This window comes from Myodes glareolus, chromosome 21, assembly GCF_982192425.1.
Source record: "Myodes glareolus chromosome 21, mMyoGla1.1, whole genome shotgun sequence".
Lineage (NCBI taxonomy): Eukaryota > Metazoa > Chordata > Mammalia > Rodentia > Cricetidae > Myodes > Myodes glareolus.
In genome coordinates this window covers 41,764,778-41,782,919 of record NC_142046.1, presented here as the reverse complement: position 1 = coordinate 41,782,919, position 18,142 = coordinate 41,764,778, and the positions used below count along the sequence as shown (strand labels likewise).

At 49.4% G+C, this 18,142-nt stretch overlaps 1 protein-coding gene across 10 annotated transcripts in view; it reads right to left on the bottom strand.

Annotated features, from left to right (window-relative positions):
- The window catches only part of Tanc1 (tetratricopeptide repeat, ankyrin repeat and coiled-coil containing 1), a 230,642-nt gene that overhangs the window by 10,122 nt on the left and 202,378 nt on the right, over positions 1-18,142 (bottom strand). For all 10 annotated transcript variants that reach the window (XM_048425771.3, XM_048425773.3, XM_048425772.3 and 7 more), the window contains 2 exons: positions 5,944-6,077; positions 626-749 (listed from right to left, as the gene is read on the bottom strand). In XM_048425771.3, coding sequence (XP_048281728.3) covers positions 626-749; positions 5,944-6,077 — 258 coding nt within the window. The remainder of the gene's footprint in view (positions 1-625; positions 750-5,943; positions 6,078-18,142) is intronic.

Below are 18,142 nucleotides of genomic sequence, written 5' to 3'. Positions count from 1 at the left end.
TGCTGAGAGAAGGAAAAGGCACCAACTAGAGGAAGCACTTGTCTCCCAAAAAGAGATTTCCCACTTTTAACAACTATTAGATCACACAACAGGGCAAGACGAAAGCCCAGACAATGATGGACCAATGGCATGTGGGACCAACCTTGACCAGAACTGCTTAGACACTCATATACTTGGCACTTAAGTTACACTTTGATTTTAGGACCCCAAAGATGGACTCGAGGAGGCTACTAAATCTTTGTTCCTCTTCCCAATGTGGCCACACTGAGTAAATTTCCTTTTTCTGCTTTCTACTTTTAATTTGGTTCTTTTAATTGGCTTATTGAAGAGGGGTGGCTGGACCTGACTTGGCCACAGCTTGTAATCTCCCAAGTCCAGTAATACAACCACAGAACACGAATAAACCTGGGCTCCTGAGGATCCCACCATCTGGCTGCCGGCCTCTGAGTATATCGACCTGAGCAGGTTTGATGGCAGGAGGGCCTCACCTACGCTGAATGGTAAGCAGCCAGGCTGCACCATGCCTTAGAAGAATACACAGGACGGAAAGGTTAATTGGGAAGTACTAGCGGGTCTACCGAAGCTCTTCCTGCAAAAGAAGCCAGCGCACTGCAACACACCATACCCTTTGAAAGAAGGAATTCCACGGTGCTCAGGTGTCCTTCACAGGCAGCCACCATAAGAGGCGTGCGACCCTGCTTGTCACTCAGGTTCACATCGCAGCCATGTTCCAAAAGCAATCTGACAATCTGAAAGAAGTACTGAGAATCAGCCCCCTGCTGCAGAAAGCCACCGTCTCCATACCCAGCCAGGTGCTCCATCTTTCCCACCAGCTGTGTGATATGTGGGGCTCAAACAAGCCTTCTACTGTATTTGTTTCAACAAAATCTTCTATGTATTCTTCTAGGGCGCCCAGTTATTATATGCACAAAATCACATATACCAGGTAGCATTAGTAGTGAGGCATGCCAGCCACAATTAGGTGATGGCAGAACAGCCACATTGAGGGGAAGCGGGGCTAACTCAGCATAGGGAAGGGGCCAGCAGTTGCCATTAAGGTTCCAAACTGGTCCTGAGGAGCAGCACAGCGCCTGCGTATCTGGGGTTCTGCAGCGACAGATAGATTTGACCTACCCATGTCATTCACTCTGCAGACTGAATACAAACACCCATGCCATGATAAGGAAACTGAGCTTCCTCAGAGTTGACATTTGTAGACAAACTGAGAGGGGCTAACTACGGTAACAAGAGAAGGGTTGAAGGCAGGAGAGCAACTCAGCACCCTTGGTTACATGCGTTGCTCACATGTAGCACTAGGGGGTGGCTTGTCCTACTCAGAGGCCAACTCTTAGCAAAGCTCCTTGAAGTGAATTCTCGGCATCAGCAACGTGCTTTATAGTATGCATGCTAGTAAGGCGGAGGAAGCCCACGGCGTCAGCCAGGTTACCTGGGTACATCATCTGTCTGTCACAATGCCAGAACGGCAGAGTGGCATATTCCTACTGTTCTCACTTCGTGCACCAGCAAACCCTTCCTCCTTCCTTGTCAGTTAGGAGACACTGAGTCGGGCAGAGGGTTAATCACAGGGGTCATGTAATGAGTGGTCGTGAAGCTGTTGGTGTGCACAACGCAGGTGTAACATAGCGTGGAGTGTGGGAGAGATGTGGTCACTGCTTCAAAACGAAGGAAGAAGCTGTGGAACATTGGTGCCCTGTTCCCTTGTATTAAAGATGGCAGCTATCATTCCAATACATTTTATGTACAGGATACAAAAAACAAATGAACAACAGTGTAGAAGGCCGCAACCACACTCTCCACCATAGATGGCGCTGCACCGCCAGGTGAGCTAGAAAGCTCACACGTGTTAGTAACTTTCCACTACTCCCAAGGTATCACCTGGGACTGGGAGCAGTTGACCAATCCAAGAGTGACACGTTCCGAAGCAGGGTCTGTTTCCTATATAAGGGATGGGTTCCATCTTATCTGGGTCTCCGCCATGTGGCTTATGCTCTAGCTCCCAAGAGGATTAAAGCCTTTCTGCAGAAGTATCCTATGTGTCCCGCGTGGTTCTTGCAGGGGAGGCCGAGAGCGGGGCATCTGGTGCCATACCCGGGAAGAAAAAGAACTTTGCACCGTCGGAGACCAGGAGGATTTCAGAACTGCAGGCATGCATGCTTAGAGAGGTACGCTCTAAAGTCCAGAGAGCATATCAGAAACTGAGCAGCAGTGGGAGGTTGTGCGCGCACACTCAGATAAGTTAAAAAGGACCCCCCAATGATTCTAAGAAAGTAAAAATGGGGGAGAAGGCTGATTTACAAGGTCAAAAGCTTTATGTTACGTTGTTCGTGTTGTTTTTTATGTACTGGACAGGAGAAAGATATTTAAATTTAGGAACTGCTAAAAAAAGTAGTTTAAATTTAAAACATGGGCTTAAGAATATGATGTTTTGGAGGAGAGGTTCTGTTTTCGCCTCCACAGAAAATGAGAGCCTAAGGGTGTACTTGGGATTTATGTGGTTTGAATAACCGAGACCTCCTGAAATGTTGTAATGTTTACCCCTAAAATTCAGCGGCCCAATTCAGCAGGAAGCAGCCAAAGAGATTAACGGTGCCCAAATTCCCTAAAAGATTAAATGAGGTCCTTTCAATGGTTGCAGAGCAGCAAGCCTGCTTCTCTGAGTTCCGCTTTGCTCCGTACACCGGTTTGGGCTCGGAATGGATGCAGCTGGAGGGCAGCTGGAGCCGAGCTTTGCTCGGTGGCTATGGTGGAGGGCACATTGCGCCGGCTCAGTTGGTGCCTGGCCTGGAGGGTGTCACCGAGAATGAGAGCGGTGCCACAAGCAGCCAGGCCAAAAGGCTTACAATGTACCTGGAACTATGAGGGTCTCTGAGGCTAAAATGGATCTGGTTCCATTTGGCTATACTAAACGATGCTGACTTCAGGCAGGACTGGTCGTAATTATCATAATAAAAGCGCAATTAAGGTTTAGCCGCAGTAAACAGGCAGTACCATATTACATCTACATAGTGCGACTTAAGTTTTTAAGAACTGCTTAGCATTTTAAGAACTCAAGTTCTCCTGAAAGATTGCTGTGTATACGCTTGGCTTGTCTGGTGTTTCAGGTTCCGCAGGGAGATGGATGCGAAGGGCCCTTGGATTTTGGGGTGATTGGGTCGTTGGCTGGATCTGTGAGAGTTTACAGCCACTTTTGCTGTGACACAGGTGTTGAGAGTTTGCTAGTAAGAAAGTGGCCCTGGTTGCCGCCTCTCCCATCGGCCCCTTGAGCCGCAGGCTCTGGCGCGGACCTTGAGATGTTGCCGCCTGTGCCGCCTCGGTCTGGGTGTCGGCTCCCGCCACACTCCCCCACCAACACAGCCTCAGAGAACTAGGCTAGCCCCGCGGGGAAGGCAGGGGCGCCTGGGGGTGGAGCCGCCACTTCCTGGCCTGGGACACGCGGAGCCCTGCAGCCGCATACAGCCCTTGGATGGCGATGGCGGGCGGGCTCTGGAACCCAAGGCCACCGTACCGACAAGGAATACAGGAGCCAATAAATCCTAAACCTTATATCAACAAACAGGGCCTGGGTTTTTCCTAGGCGCCACTGGGGCAGCACGGCCCATACTGTAAAAAACAGAGACCCCCATATGGGTTCCCCAATGGCCACGTCATCTTAGGACTCCAGGCTGGAAACAGGAAAACGGTTTTCTCATATTTTTGAAACAATAATCTCATCTGTGCCAGATTTAAAATGGTTTAATTCTAAGGCCTGCTGTAATGGCACAGGCAAACAAGATTGCTCTTTAAAACAGAGACCTATAGGTCTCTAAGTTCAAGACCAGCCTACTTCCAGTACTGACTGTGCTAAATTTTTACACTGAGTTTTTTAATACTCTTAAATGTTATTTTGGGAGAAGAGTTTGTTTATGTTTTTTTTTCTAGGAATGCTACTATTCATGCTGTGGATTCATCTGTCCAGAGGCCTGAGGACAAAGCCTCTGCTATGGAGCTGTCTGGCCTGATTGCTGCGGAGCTGGCGGGTTCCTGAGGGATGGTCCAGCTCCTGCCCTTGGTCTGTCAGTTATTGCTGTGCTGTTGTTGCTGTACATTGCAATGTTATTGTTGCTGCGCCATTGCTATGCTGCTGGATTTCCCCTTGTTTTGTCAGTTATTGCTTGCTATCAGTTTCCCTTATCCTGTCAGTTATTTCTGCTAAACACTATGGGTATCTTCAAGACAGGTTACAAAATGCCATGGTTATTCAAATTAAGAATTGGACACTACAGACTTCTTGATGCAGCTGGAAAGTTGTGCCCCTGCGATCCCAGATTATTAAGCAATTGTCTAGTTATCTTCTAGGTAATTGGACTGGAGGACTTACCAGTTCTTGTTAAAATTGAAAAAAGGGGGAATAATAAAGGAACTGCCCCCGATGCTCTGTTCATTATACATTTTTTAAATGGCAGCACAGCCTATACCATGGAAAACAGAGACCCTCAATCAGTTATCTACCACAGTGGCTACAGCCCTGGATCAACAGGCGACCATAGATACATCTATTAGAGGTAGAATAAAGAACAGGTGGATATCTTATGACAGCTTGCCCAATTGGGCTGTGAATGGAAAACTCCAGCCTTATGTGTTACCAGTGTACCATATGAGAACTTTATAAAAGTGGCTAACTTGTCCCGAGAATTGTCTTTGTATCTTGCAGGAGAATTTTGATGATTTGCTGTCCTCCTTGAGACGGTCCATCGTGACAATCAACTCCACGCGAGTGGACATAAGCCTGGCCAAAGGATTCCAGTCCTGGGTTGTGTCCTTCATCCCCTACTTCAAAGAATGGGTGGGGGTGGAAATGTTTTGGAACGGTCCTAAGCTATGGAATAGTGTTTCTCCTCTGGATGGTCTGCTGACTCAAATCCCAAAGTCTTAGGGACAAAGTGGTTATTGCACAAGCGCTGGCTGCCCTGGAACAGGGGCCTCTACTGATGTGTGGTTATCTATGCTGAAGCAGTAAGGTTTAAGCCAACCAGCTCCTGCACCCCTAGGACAATGATCCATTGCACAGGGTGGAATGCTTGGCTTAGCTAGCCCTGAAGGTTGTCGAGCTGAAGAGCATCGCACAGAGAATGGCCCTCTCTGAGAGATATGTCGTCCTGCATAAGGGTTTCCTGCCATATATTCCCTTTCCCAGAAAAATGGCGGAGGGCAGGCCGGATAGGTTCCAGGTGTCATGAACCTATGGGCAGATTCCGTGTAAGCCCATTTTAATGTTTCTATTTTGGGAAGTGCGACCTCTATCTTTACCTTTTGAGGGAGTTGCCTTTCTGCAAAGTAGTAAAATTAGGGGGAGATGTAGAAGGCCGCAACCACACTCTCCACCATAGATGGCGCTGCACCGCCAGGTGAGCTAGAAAGCTCACACGTGTTAGTAACTTTCCACTACTCCCAAGGTATCACCTGGGACTGGGAGCAGTTGACCAATCCAAGAGTGACACGTTCCGAAGCAGGGTCTGTTTCCTATATAAGGGATGGGTTCCATCTTATCTGGGTCTCCGCCATGTGGCTTATGCTCTAGCTCCCAAGAGGATTAAAGCCTTTCTGCAGAAGTATCCTATGTGTCCCGCGTGGTTCTTGCAGGCGAGGCCGAGCGCGGGGCACAACAGCAGCAAACAAGCCATCGTGAATCTTCTACCATCGTAATGCAAACCTCCTAGAGTCAAGGAGACTACCGTGTCTGTGGTATGGCATGGGTGCCAGGCTCCTGCCCGGTCTGCCTCCCTTGATTGTACTTACCCGTCATGTTTACCTCTGAGAAGCAGTCATGATGGCAGAGGGAGAAGCCTGGGACAGCAACGAGCAACGAGCAAGGGCCACAGGTGCTCTCAACAGTGAACCCAATCCCCATCTATGGTTCCTAAAGCAGCTAGGGCCCCCAGGTACCTGCCAATGCCCCTGGCGGGCTGCGCAGAACAGAGGGGGGACCCCTCTCCTGTTGGCCCGAGACACAGCAGCTCCACGCCCCAGCAGCAGCTCACAGGCCTCCAGCTTTCCTCTCCCGGCAGCAGCAGTCAGGGCTATGGGAAAGGTTGGGGGAGCCGTTAGTAGGTGCAGAGCCAGGGCCTCGCGGGCCTCGACTTACGTGTCTGGGTACGTGTTCTCTCCTCCCAAACCTGGGCGGTCTATGTATGTATGGTATCTCTGATCAGAGCACAGCAGCACTATGCTAATGTCTGGGCCGGGGTCTCTGGAAACGGGCAACTTGTGCTGCCCCTCAGTGATTGTTCCTGGAACCCAGCTGCCAAGATGTGAGGAGGACTGAGCAGCTCTGGGGTGAGATCGACAGGAACAAAACTGAGGCTGTATGCACTGGACAGTCTCAGGTGAGCCTCAGTGGAGGGCAGCCATATGTGAACTGTCCCACGTGGGTCTCCAGCTCAAGCCAAACTATGCTCCTAGAGCTATGAGGGCAAAGAACCTCAGTTGGCCCCAGCATGCTTTGCTTAAACCATAGATTTAGAAAGTTTGGGACTTGTTTTCTTCAAAAAGAGACAACGGAACACAGTATATCACAGACTAGTGTTACACTTGAATCTGGTCTGTTAGCCTTAAGTCAGAGTCCATTCAAGGAAACATAATTACAGAGGGGCTGGAGAGATGGCTCAGCGGTAAAGGGCACGTCCTGCTCTTCCAGGAGACCCGAGTTCAGTTGCTTACAAACACCGTCACCCCAGATTCAGAGGATCCAATGCCTTTTCCTGGCCTCCATGGGCCCACACATTCCTGTGGTGTACACACACACACACACACACTAAGTTTGTTTTTTTTGTTTTTTTTTAAATTTATTTATTATGTATACAGTATTCTCAGTATTCTGTCTGCGTGTATGCCTGCAGGCCAGAGGAGGGCACCAGATCTCATTACAGATGGTTGTGAGCCACCATGTGGTTGCTGGGAATTGAACTCAGGACCTTTGGAAGAGCAGGCAGTGCTCTTAACCACTGAGCCATCTCTCCAGTCCCACTAAGTTTTTTTAAATAAGAATTACTGCTATAATCAAGAGTGTCCATTGCTATCATTCCTGCCCTCCTGGAATGTAAACACCTTTGACAAGTTGGATTTGATGTTATCAAACAAAAAGTAAGGAGCTGGGGTGGGTGTCAGCTGCATCACATCCAGACTGTCATACGGTGGTTCCGGTGGTGTTATACGGTGGCGGGGCACACCACCCATGGGAAAGAACCCTTGCACAGCTGACCTACATCCTGGCTTGGTCATAGGAACTACGTCCAAGAAAGGACAACTGGGTGTTGATGACAACCCAGGCCAAGAGAATGGCTTCTCAGTGGGACAAAGGGTTCTGAGTCACGCAGGATAGATGTTCCCCAGGAGGGAGCAACCTGATGTCGGGAGAAAGGAGAAGCCAAGCATGGCTGTGGGACCATTCTCAGGTCTTCCTGGAAAACCTTGTTTCTAAATATATCCTCAATTACCAGCTTCCAGGAGAGAGCAGTATTCCTAGGAACTAGTGAAAGAGGCCAGCTTCTCAGGCTACAAGGGGGGAAAGAGAAGAAACCCTGTACAAAAGAGCAAGTCCATGCCAGTGAGCATACAAGTGCCCACGCTCCTGGGAAACTGGTGGAACTGAGAATGGGGGAGTGAGGGACCCCGCTCTCACTGGTGGGAACGATGGCAGGAGACATGGGTGGGTGTAGTTCGGAGACCGCCTGTTCATTTCCCGGCAGCTCAGACCCGAAATAGCCACACAGAAATTGTAGTAATTAAATTATGGCTTGGCCCATTAGCTCTAACTTTATATTTGCTAACTCTTACATCTTAATTGAACCCATCTCCATTAATCTGTGCATCACAAGGTCTTGGCCTACGAGCAAAGTTTCTGTGTCTGTCTCCGGTGGGTAGCAGCTCCGTGGCATCTCTCTGACTCTGCCTCTCTTCTCCCAGCATTCAATTTAGTTCCTTCCCTCCACCTAGCTCTGCTCTACCCTATCACAAGCCTAAGACAGTTTCTTTATTAACCAATGGTATTTACAGCATACAGAGGGGAATCCACATCAGGTGGGGAACAGGCCAGGTGAATGTGTCTGGGTGTGGGAGCATTTGTCACACGGCCTCAAGGCAGACACTATCCACATTGCCATCAACAGAGGGAAGGAAACACCAGCAAACAACTTTACACGTCTAGGAAAATGCACGCCCCATGCCTAAACACAACTCAATAGGCCACACTTACACACTTAACGAATAGCAAAGAACACACAGTAAAAACCCATCCTGCAAGAGCCGTCTTGAAGAGGGAACCCCAGACCCTCCTTCTGGAAAGGGTGGGCCCCATGCTCTGACTCCTCAGTAGAGCTGAGTGTGTGTGGTAATGAGGACCTCAGAAGTCTGTGCTCAGGAAGGCTGCTTTCCAACACATGCTTGCCTGCACCGATCCCTTCAGACCCCTCGCACATGGCTGACTGACGCTTGCTCCTCCTGGGGCCTTCCATAGACACTACACCATCAGGGTTGACTCCTAAGCCTCTGCCCTCTGCTAACAACCACTCCAGCTTCCCTTAAACGTGGCTCTCGTGACTGAGGTTAACCAAGAGACAGACACGTGTGCACATGTGCACACACACTACAGACCAGACAGTCGAGCCTGACAGCAGCTGACATCATCACCTGAGTTCTTCTCCCAGTCGGGTTCAAAATCAAGGAGTTTGAACTCCTTGATTCAGGAACTATGGGAGGGAGCAGACTGCTAGGAAGATCTCGTCTGGGAGCCTAGCATCTGAAGCGCAGGGAGACACGAGGAAAACACAGCCCCCCCCCTCCTTCCAGGAGGCAAGTGAGCTCTCACTGTTGTTTCTGGTCAGGAGCCCCTGAGACATGTAAGTGGACCTCACAGCCAGGGCACTGGCCTTCCTTCAGCAGCTTCCCGACAGCAGTTGGGGACATGGGCAGTACTATAGGCCTGGCCTGGTCACACCATTCTTGCTCCTTGTTAAGTTCCTCCTCTCTCAGTGACACACACCTGGTACCTTCTTAGCAAGTAGGTCAGCACATTTTTTTTCCAGGAAAATGTGTTCAAGGGGCACTGTTCTGACTGACCTCAAGTCTCCTGGCTGTTCTTACAGCAGACGGTACAGAAGGAGCGAGTGAGGGGATCAGATGAGGCAGCAGATTAGCAGCTGACACTGGCCTCTTTGGGCCTGACCGTGAGCACTCCTGGGCTAGCATCCTGGGCTGTCAAGGTGTCCAAACCCGAGGCAACTGCGCTCTTCTACAGGGCACAGCACATCCTAACAGCTTGGCTTGGCCTCTGTGGTAGAATGCTGCTCCGGAAGGGAGGACCAACCCCTTTCCGCTCTCTAAGGAGGTGATGTAGTAGCCTCAGTCTCTGTGAAGAGTCCATGCTGACACCGAGGCAGGAATTACAGGCTCTAGCAGGTGCAGAGGACCAGCACACGGAGCCTTCCGGGACTCAGAGACCTGAAGCACTCCAGAATGCCTCAGGGTGAGCTAGAGAGCACTGTCCTACAGTTTCCTCAGACGTTTAATTTGAATCTCATTGTTTAAATACATCTTCACTATCAAAAAACTGAGTAATACAGTACCCTCCACCACATACATCTGTCATTACTAGATTTTAATGCCCTGAGGCCACTGAAGCTCACTGATATGGGAGACAAGAGAAATCTGCCTGTGGTTGTTTGAAGAGCCCCCGCAGCCTCATAGATTTGAATGCTTCATCACCAGAGAGTGGCAGTATTGGAAAGGACTGGGTGTGGCCTTGTTCAGGAAGTGTGCCACAGGGAGTGGGCTTTGAAATTTTCAAAAGCCCAAGTTAGACCCGGTGGCTCTCTCTTCTCCTGCTGTCTGTGCATCTGAATGTGAAACTCTAGGCTACTTGACTATATCTGCCTGTGCAGCCATGCTTCCTACCATGATGACAATGGACTAATCTCTGAAACTGTAAACCAGCCCAGGGAAAATGCTTTCTTTTATAAGAGTTGCTGGCTGTGGCATGGTGTCTCTTCACAGCAACAGATCACCGACTAAGACAAAAAGGGCATTTACAGAATGCTTCTTTAGTTTATCAAAGAATTTCCTACTTCTGTGTAGCGGGGGGGGGGGACATGTCCCTAAGGAGGAGAAGATAGTCAAACTTACCCCCAATACAAGTCTGTTCCCACCACAATAATGGTGGTGGGACAGTTGAGATGGAGACAGCTGAGAGATGGGGCCTAGGGTACTATGCACCGTGCAAGAGCAGAATATGCCACACCCAGATCTCCCTCTGGCAGAAAAGCTCTATTGATTATTCTGAGAAACTCAGATACCCGAAGAAGCTCTGCATACAAATGAGCTGCCCCCTTGTGCATGGGAAACTGACATCCCTATAGGAATTCTCCCTTGACAGGCGTCCCCTCTGACCAGGGAGGGCCAGACAGAATCTGGAGAAACAGTCACGCAAGCCTCACACTTGCTGGCCTTGCCCACTTTGCCTGTGCAGAAGGCTGAGTTAGAAGCCCGCATCTCAAAGGCCTCTGTGAGCTGTGAGCCCTCTCCTTTGTACACCTGGGCTTCCCAGGGTGTGACGCTCTGGTACGCTCTGCTCCCTGTTACCACATCTTTTGTTAGAGGGGTCTGTCCCTACCCTGGGGGTTAGGAAGGATGTAAACATTGTATCGTTTTCATTGAGAGGGGGTCTGTCGCTACCCTGGGGGTTATAAAGGATATAAACATTGTATCGTTTTCGTCTCCCATAATTTACATCATCTGAACTGATCTGAGCAGGATCCCTGCAAGTGGGTCATGAAACACCCTGGTGCTAGCGAGAGCGCTGCAGTTTTCCTTCACTCAGGGACCCTCCTCCTCCTTCCCTGGCTGTCCTCAACTAAGAAGGAAGGAATCAAAAGGCACACAGGGATGCAGACATGTGTTTGTACACAGAGGCACAGGACTCTGTGGAAAGAAGGGAGCTCAGCCTTGTGCTGGATGAGACCCGCGTGGTCCACCTTCTGAACACTGTCTTCCTTCATTTTGTGAGGAAGCTTCATCCCTGTGACAAATGGGACCTTTAAATCAGGATTTCTGTTGCAGCTGCTACTGATGTCTTTCAACGGGAACACATCAGACAGCCCTGAGCTAAAAATAGAAGCTATGTGTTTCGCCAGCCGGCTTGCAAAGAAGCCGGAAGTTGGAGCAGCTGACAAGCTGACAAGCGTGCCCTGCCAGGCCTGGAGACAGGGTTCAACTCCACCCTCCTTCCCCACAGGCCGATCTGCTGTGTGCTTGCTGCTTGGGTTCTTCTGGGGGGGATTAGGAACCTGTCAGCACAGGTCTACTTTGCTCAGGCTCAGCGCAGATCAGGTTCTCCACAGGAATTCTAAGGAGACACCGCTGATGACAGGCATGGCTCTCTTCTTCCACCCAGAGTGAGTATTTTTAGCTTCACCCCACAAACTCCCCCAGCGAGGACACATCTCAAATTTCAGCAGCCACAAGGACTTCAGGATACCATATTCCCATATTCGGAAGCACGGAGGGGCTACAGCAAACAAACTCAGAACAAGCTACGCTCAGGAATTCCAGCCATCCTGCTGAGAAAGCCAACCTCAGCACTGGCTCTAATGAGGGTCAGTGAACTTGGCTTGATCGGATAAAAGGAGTGAGGGCTGGGGTGTGAAAGACACAGGACCAGGGTGGGAGCAGAGGGCATCGATTCATTGTCTTTGGTCAATAAAATACAAAGACATTTGAAAGGGATGTTCCACCCCCCCCCCCCACTTCGTGTGAGCATGCAGCATTGAAGCCAGTTGGACATGAGTGCTTTTACTTGGCAAACCCTTAACGAGGTATTGTCTGTGCGATTAAATTGTGGAAAAGGTACATACCCTACCCTGACGATCCTGAATAATGCACCCCAGCATGAGGGGACTCGGCACGGCAGATGTTCATCTGAAGATAGACCTGACTGATACTCAACCATCTGAGCTTACTGAAGTATCACTGAGAAACACTTCTTTACACCACAAAATTGTTCATTTGATGGGGGGGGGGGGGGAGAGAAAGAGAGAGAGAGAGAGAGAGAGAGAGAGAGAGAGAGAGAGAGAGAGAGAGAATGAACGTTGAACTGTCAACTTGCTGGGAACAAAGTCATTTCATCAATAGGGCTGTTCATAAGATGTTATAACATATCTGTCACCCAAACACACAAGGGTATGTCACTGCAGTGGTTCAGGGTGGCTCAGTTTGAGAATCAAACCAGGGACACTCATTCCTCTCATTTGCTTCTTAGACCTGACTGGAGACTTGGAGAGAGGCGACAGAGACCACGCCTCCACACCAGACAACCATCTTTCAATATATCACACATGGAAAATCCAAACTGACCTTCATGGCCAACCATGAGCTCTTAAGCAAAGTCATCCACTATGCCCACTTCCTCTGGCTCCACAGTCACCATCTGCAGAACAGCTCAGTTTTGTTTATATGCGTGTGTTCATTTGTGCAATTTATTTCCAGGTTACACTGGCCTTTCCCACTTTTATAAAAATTTTAAAAAATGAAAGTACCAATGGTAAAAGTCAGCAGTAGGGTTCTCAGAAAGGTCACCTCGCTGTGGTCGAGGCAGAAACCAGTAGATATGATGAGGACGATGATGCCTGGCCCTTGACCAGAGCACAGCGGACACACATGCACAGTGAAGGACAGAACCAAGGCAAAGACTCTAAGGGGGTGCTGGAGAGTTCTCTGCTAGTTTATCAACAGCATGGTCCTCAACCTTCCTAATGCTGTGACCCTTTAACACAGTTCCTCATGTTGTGGTAACCTCCATCATAAAACTATTCTGTTGTTACTTCATAACTGTAATTGTTGCTACTATTAGGAACGTAATATGTACATATCTGTGTTTTCCAATGTTCTTAGGAGACTCCCCTGGAAGGGTCTCCTGATACCAACGGTTACAACCCACAGGTTGAGAACCATCAATCTAAAAGGTAAAATGAAACTAGAAATTATCTTTTCAGGGGGTAGGGGTGGGGGGTGAGATGCCCTGCTACTTAGGAGCTACTTCCAGGAGCTACCACACTGGAATTTTCAGAAAGGATGGTTCCCAAGGTCCTTGACTGAAGGTGGTGCTTTCCCCGGAAGGCGAGGCAACATGTCTTTGCTATTGTCCCAGAATGGGACTACAACTTTCTTGGTTTCTTTATTAGGCATTTTTCCCATCTTTTAAGTTTCCACTTGAATGGGTTTCCACTAGACACAAAAACAGACTTTCCAAGATCTATAAATTCATTTCTACAAAGCTGGGACTGATATTTGATCTCATCTTCACCAACTTAAAGGATAAAACGAAACAAAAACTAAAATAAAATAGAAAATCCTGCACTTGCATCATAAGCCAGTGCTCTCAGCCCTGGGGGGCAAAGCCAGCCCCCAGCCCAGCTTCAGAAGGCCCCTCCAGGGGGGGCTCTGCCCTTGTCCTTACCAATGAAGCCGGCGCTGCCCAAAGCTTTCTAACGTGACAGGCTGGTGCTGGTCACAACACACACAGATAAAAGTAAACTCCTAAGAAACAAATTCTTAAGAAAATAGGTTAGGGTCTGTCTTGCACTTTTAGTTTTCCAATCTTCCATCATTCACAGCATTTGTGGGGCAAGAACTACAGTGAAGGGAAACTTATTGGGTAGGCTAAGGGAAATGAGGCTGTACACAGGTTAAGGCTGTGTCCCAAGACTAACTGCTGAGCACATGGAAGTTTTAGACTTTACTAGCCTCCCCACCCTGTGTACATATGTGCACACACACACGTGTCTCTGTGTGTTTGCCTGTGTGTATGCATGCGGAGGTCAGAGGTCAACATCAAATGTATTGACCTCTACTGCTCTCTTTTGTGAGACAGGCCCTCTCGGTGAGCCTGGAGCTTACCATTCTGGTGAGAATGGTTGCCCAGTAAATCTCCAGAACCCACCCCAACCCCTGGCCCTGTCTCCTGATCTGCAAGCCCTGGGTGGGATTACAGGCGCAGGCCACCGTGCCTAGCTTCGGATTCAAATTCAGGTCCTGTGCGGAAACAGCCAGCACTTTACCCACTCCGTCACCTCCCGAGCCAGGGCCTATCTCTTCTGTTTGAGAGCACGGGCCCAGGTGCATCTACCGATCAGGTTAAATTCCTAGCTTTCACACGAATTCATTTCGTGGCTTGGGACAAGAGGTACAACTTTCTGTAGCTCAGTTCTTTCAGCCTCATGAAAGCGCACTTAAGAGCAATCTCAAAGTGTGCCTACCGAGATTAAACAGAACCTACCCACGGTGTTTTGCTAGTCTCAGCAGCTCACAGATATTCAAGAGCTATTATATGTAGCTGGAGTTATGATAAGTTAAAATTAATAAGATATAGAGTAATATGCCAAATTTCATCCCTCCAATTCCACTAACCATTTAAACAACACACTATGCAATGTGTGAAGCGCTTTCTATGCAATGCTTCATGGCTTTGCATATCCATGAATCCGTTTTATATACAAGCCAACTCCTGGGAGGCAAGTACTGCTATTATCTGTTGCAAATAAGGAAAGAAAGGCCCAGAAAAGTTCACCAGCTTGCTTAAGCCATGTAGAAGTGGGAGCTGGTTGACGAGTTCTAGGCTTCTTCTCTTCAAATTAACATGTAGTCATAAACTGATACAATAAGGCACTTGGTTCTTTGTGTTCTGAGACAGCTATGGATAAACCCAGGTTTTCATGGCCTGATACACCTAAGATAAACGTTCAACAGCCACAGAAAGGAAAGTGGTTCATAGAGATAAGAGGGACGCTTAAATCACAAAGGATGAAAACCCTCTTTCCCAGCTCTGTGATCTAGTGTGGACAGAGGTATATGCACACATCCTGCCCTACAATTGGGGGCTTGTAGATCTGGCACCCTACGTGACTGAGCACTTGGGACTGAGGTGACCAGGTTCCACCCAAAAATAGACAACGGTGAAATGGGACTAGTATGCTTCAACCAACTTGGAAAAGTGGTGGTGTGCATGTGTACACACACACCATAGCCCAAATCTCCCACTCCACTTACAGAGGAGAAAACTTGGCTCACCTTAGGAACAGCAAATCAAGCATCTTTAGCAGCTTTGGCAATGGGAGCCAATTACTTACAACAACCAAATTCCTTTGTAAGAGTTCACCAACAAAAATAGCACGGACTCAAAACAAAAGACTTGGCACTTTACATAAAGTGTCTCAGCCAGACCTAACTAACTGATGGGACATGCTGGGACATTCCCTTTCAAAATTATTTTAAAGTTAGGAAAGGACAGCCCACAGAGGCAGCTACATCCTATATTCTCAAAGTCCAGGGCAAAGGGCCTCTGAGGAAGCAACCAAGGCAGTACACGGCAGCTTCCTGGAGAGCAGTTAAGGGCCCAGAAGAACAAGATATTAGAGATACAAGGGGGAGGAGGAGGAGCAGGAGCCATGCCCATAACACACCAGGAAGTAGTACACTCAGCAGCTGGCAGGCCTAACACACTCACACGCATGCAGATGTGCAAGCGTGTGCACGCACACACACAAGCACTCAGCTGTGACTCCAATAAGGCTGGCAGGACAGGACAAAATCACATCACTGGCTCCTTGCCTTGCCCCTACCCACCAAGTATTCCTCCCAAATAAATCTATAAAATGAATATCCCATGCCTTAAAGTGGTAAGGTTTTCTTTTCTTTCATTCTCCTCCCTTGGAGCCCACACAAGGAGCCCTTGATTAGACCAACACCGCCATGAGCAAGTATGTAACCGACAGTACCAGGGGCATCACCTCCAGAAACTCCCCGGGATAGCACTAGACCAGGTGTCACATGGGAGCAAGAAGCAGGCATGCCAGCCCCTGGGAAGCTCCCGGTGTGTGGACCACAGCATCTCCTCGAAGAACGGCTCAACAGTCCCGTGGAGAGAGCTGCAAAATGACGTAAATGAGATCTGTGGGGAAGAAGTCTGCTCTCAGGGAACATCTCGGGGGCCCATTTCTATCTCTTCCACATCCAGAAGCAGGGTGCAGACCCACACTGGACAGAAGCCTGGAGTTTGGAAACATGGTGTGTCAATTCCCACGGCACAGCATTAGGTCACCAGTTAAGTGTCCCTGGTCATTTTGGCTTGGACTGACTCACATCAAACACCGCCATGGAAACAGTAACTCACTTCAGCCGGGACTTTGTGGGAGCCAGGGCTGACTCGTCACGGCTGTGGAATGCTGAGATAGATAACCCAGGCATCCGATGGGCTCGTGCCATGTTTCGGGCTACCCAGAAACTGTGGGACCATCATTGCCTGACAGTCTGTGGGTGTCACAGAGTGGCAGCCTCAGGGCGGTGCGGTTTCTGCTAACAAGCCACACGCCTTATTCTCCAGGGAAGGGGAGGAGGGGAAGAAAGAGGAGAAAGGGAAGGGGGAGGCAGTAGCTCAGAGCTATTTCAACCACACAACTTACTTTGAAGGGCTTGAGTCGGAACCCTGGACAGATAAGTAGCATGCCCTGATGAAAAGGAAGGTTTTCCTAAGTGAAGCCCTCTGCTCCCCAAATCAGCAGGCATGGAAGAGTTTTCTAAGACCTCTGGGTTCACTGCAGGGCCCAGACTAAACACAGCTGTAAATGCACAGCAGACTGTATGTGATGATGCTCTCAGCCTTCTAACCCAGCTCCTTCATGATGCTGCATGTGGGCCAGCGGTGAGATGCTTCAGTGTGAAGGGCACAGAACCAAGCCTTCTCCCGATAACCCCATCCTGTGAGGTCTCTCCCTGTGAGAGCAGTCATCCCTTCAGACAACCAGTAGGGGTCATGAGGCCCATGAGGCCCACACCTGGACCCCGTGAAGAAGGTACAGAGAGCCTGCAGGAGTCTGTCCTGATAAGACAATAGAGAACTACTTTGTAGAGGAGCTGGCGCCCGCCTGAGCATCTCCCTCCGGTGACCGTCGACACTGCACACCTAAGAGGGTGCAGACACTGCAGAGAGAACAGTGTGCCCTTCAGACAGGTGAGTGAGCCTGAAACCACTTTCATAAGCCCGCCAACTTCTTAAAGCCAAGGTGTTTATAACTAAATCTACACCGAGCAGACTTGTAAATAGATAGACGGGCTCCAGGAGAAATAATGAGTGTACTCTCCACACAAAGCACCCAGTTGTTCCTCTACCTTCCCACACCCTACACGGAGTCACACCGGGATCCTGGCCTATGCTGTGGCCAACACAGGGATGTTCTGAGCACAAAGCACTATTGAGAACACTCTGGAATGAGGACCCAACGAACCACCGACCAAGCAGCCACTTTCACTGCTGAGAATTCCTACAGTGATGAGGACCAAATCACATGTGGAGCCCCCCCACCTCCCCCACACACACTGGGGAATGGCCAGACTCGAGTGCGCCCCCTACACGCTGAGGAACAGACGGAAGCGGCTGCTTACAGAGGAAGCTTGGTGAGGAAGGCTGTGACTTGTCGGCTCTTGTCATCGAAGGAGGAAACGGATAAGTCGGAATGCCGCCGTTTACCTCACTCATGTCTCTTTCCCACATGTGGCCAAATCAAAACCCAGACCTCAGCTTCCAGGCAGCACAGGTATCTGCTGGTGTTCTCATCTAGATCACACCGTACAAGGTTGCAGGCTGTTTCCCTTGCCGCGCACAGCTGTGGAAGGCAGGGAGGTTTGGGGCAGACAGCAGTTGTCAGGGACGGAGGAAATGTCAGCAATGGCGCTGCCATGGTTTTATTGACACACAATTCCTAGAGAGCCGCAGTGGCTCCCTAAGCATGACAGACGGCTGACGTTGCTTTTTCTTACTGTGAATGTTAAAATTTAAAACTATCTCAATAAAACTCTTGGCGGTTGGGCGCGGCAAAGCACAGCTAGAATCCCAACTCTTAGAAGGGCGGGGCAGTAAGATTGCTGCGAGCCAGAGGCTAATTTGGCCTTCGTAGTCCATTCTAAGGCAGTCAAGCAACAAGAACAGGTCAGTACCCTTCCCCGACTTCTTCCCTGCCACCTACCACCCCAACCAACCCCTACTTGAAGTCTGAGCCCAGAGTTCCAATCAGAACTTAAGCTAACCCACCAACTACTGGGC